General features: G+C 75.2%; 1 protein-coding gene across 1 annotated transcript in view; it reads right to left on the bottom strand.

Annotated features, from left to right (window-relative positions):
• Nucleotides 1-322: 322 nt before the first annotated feature.
• MNEG_6958 (hypothetical protein) overlaps nucleotides 323-628 on the bottom strand; it is a gene marked incomplete at both ends in the record, with an annotated part of 1,872 nt that continues 1,566 nt past the window's right edge. The window contains one exon of the mRNA XM_014044566.1: nucleotides 323-547. Within this exon, the coding sequence (XP_013900020.1) occupies nucleotides 323-547 (225 nt within the window). The remainder of the gene's footprint in view (nucleotides 548-628) is intronic.

The raw sequence follows: 628 nt of genomic DNA, 5'->3' as shown, positions 1-628 counted from the left end.
TTTTTGCGGATCAATGTTTTGGCGACCGCACGCGCGCGTGCAGGTCGCAGCGATGGCAGTGCGGGCCGGGCGCCCAGCCTGCGCTGCGCAGCTGAAAGGCAGGTATGTGTGGGAGGCAAGGTGAGGCCGGGCGCGCTGCAATGTGTGAGCACAGCCCTTTTCCAATTATTGCTGATGCGTGAGAGGGTCTTCAGCAGTGTCGGCCGCGGCGTGCGCGGCGGGTGGCCCCGCGCGAATGGCAGTGTAGGCTGCGGGACCGTTGCCCCTTCCCCTTTTGAGGCGCCCCCATGAGTGGGCCGCGGTGCTGACGCACGCCGGCCGCTCAGACGTCCATCGGCGCCGGCGCCGCCGCCTCGTCGCGCGGCCCCTCCCCGCCCTCCAGCTCAGCCTCCATAGGCCCCGCCTCGGGCGCCGGCCCCGCGCTCGGCTGCGGGGCCAGTGGCTGGGGGGGCGCGGGGGGGTCTGCGGCGGCGGCGGCGGCGGCGGCGGCAAGCTCCTGGGGCGCGTCGGGCGAGGCCCCCTGCGCAGCCTCTGCCGCCTCGGACGCCTCTGGCAGCGGAGGCAGCGCCGCTGATGCGAGTTCCTCCCCAGGCCGGCCGGCCGCGGCGGTGGCGGCAGCGGCGGCGGG

This window comes from Monoraphidium neglectum, assembly GCF_000611645.1.
Source record: "Monoraphidium neglectum strain SAG 48.87 unplaced genomic scaffold scaffold01187, whole genome shotgun sequence".
Taxonomy (NCBI): Eukaryota; Viridiplantae; Chlorophyta; class Chlorophyceae; order Sphaeropleales; family Selenastraceae; genus Monoraphidium; species Monoraphidium neglectum.
Note: the sequence above shows the minus strand (reverse complement) of the source record. Positions and strands in the feature narration are given on the sequence as shown.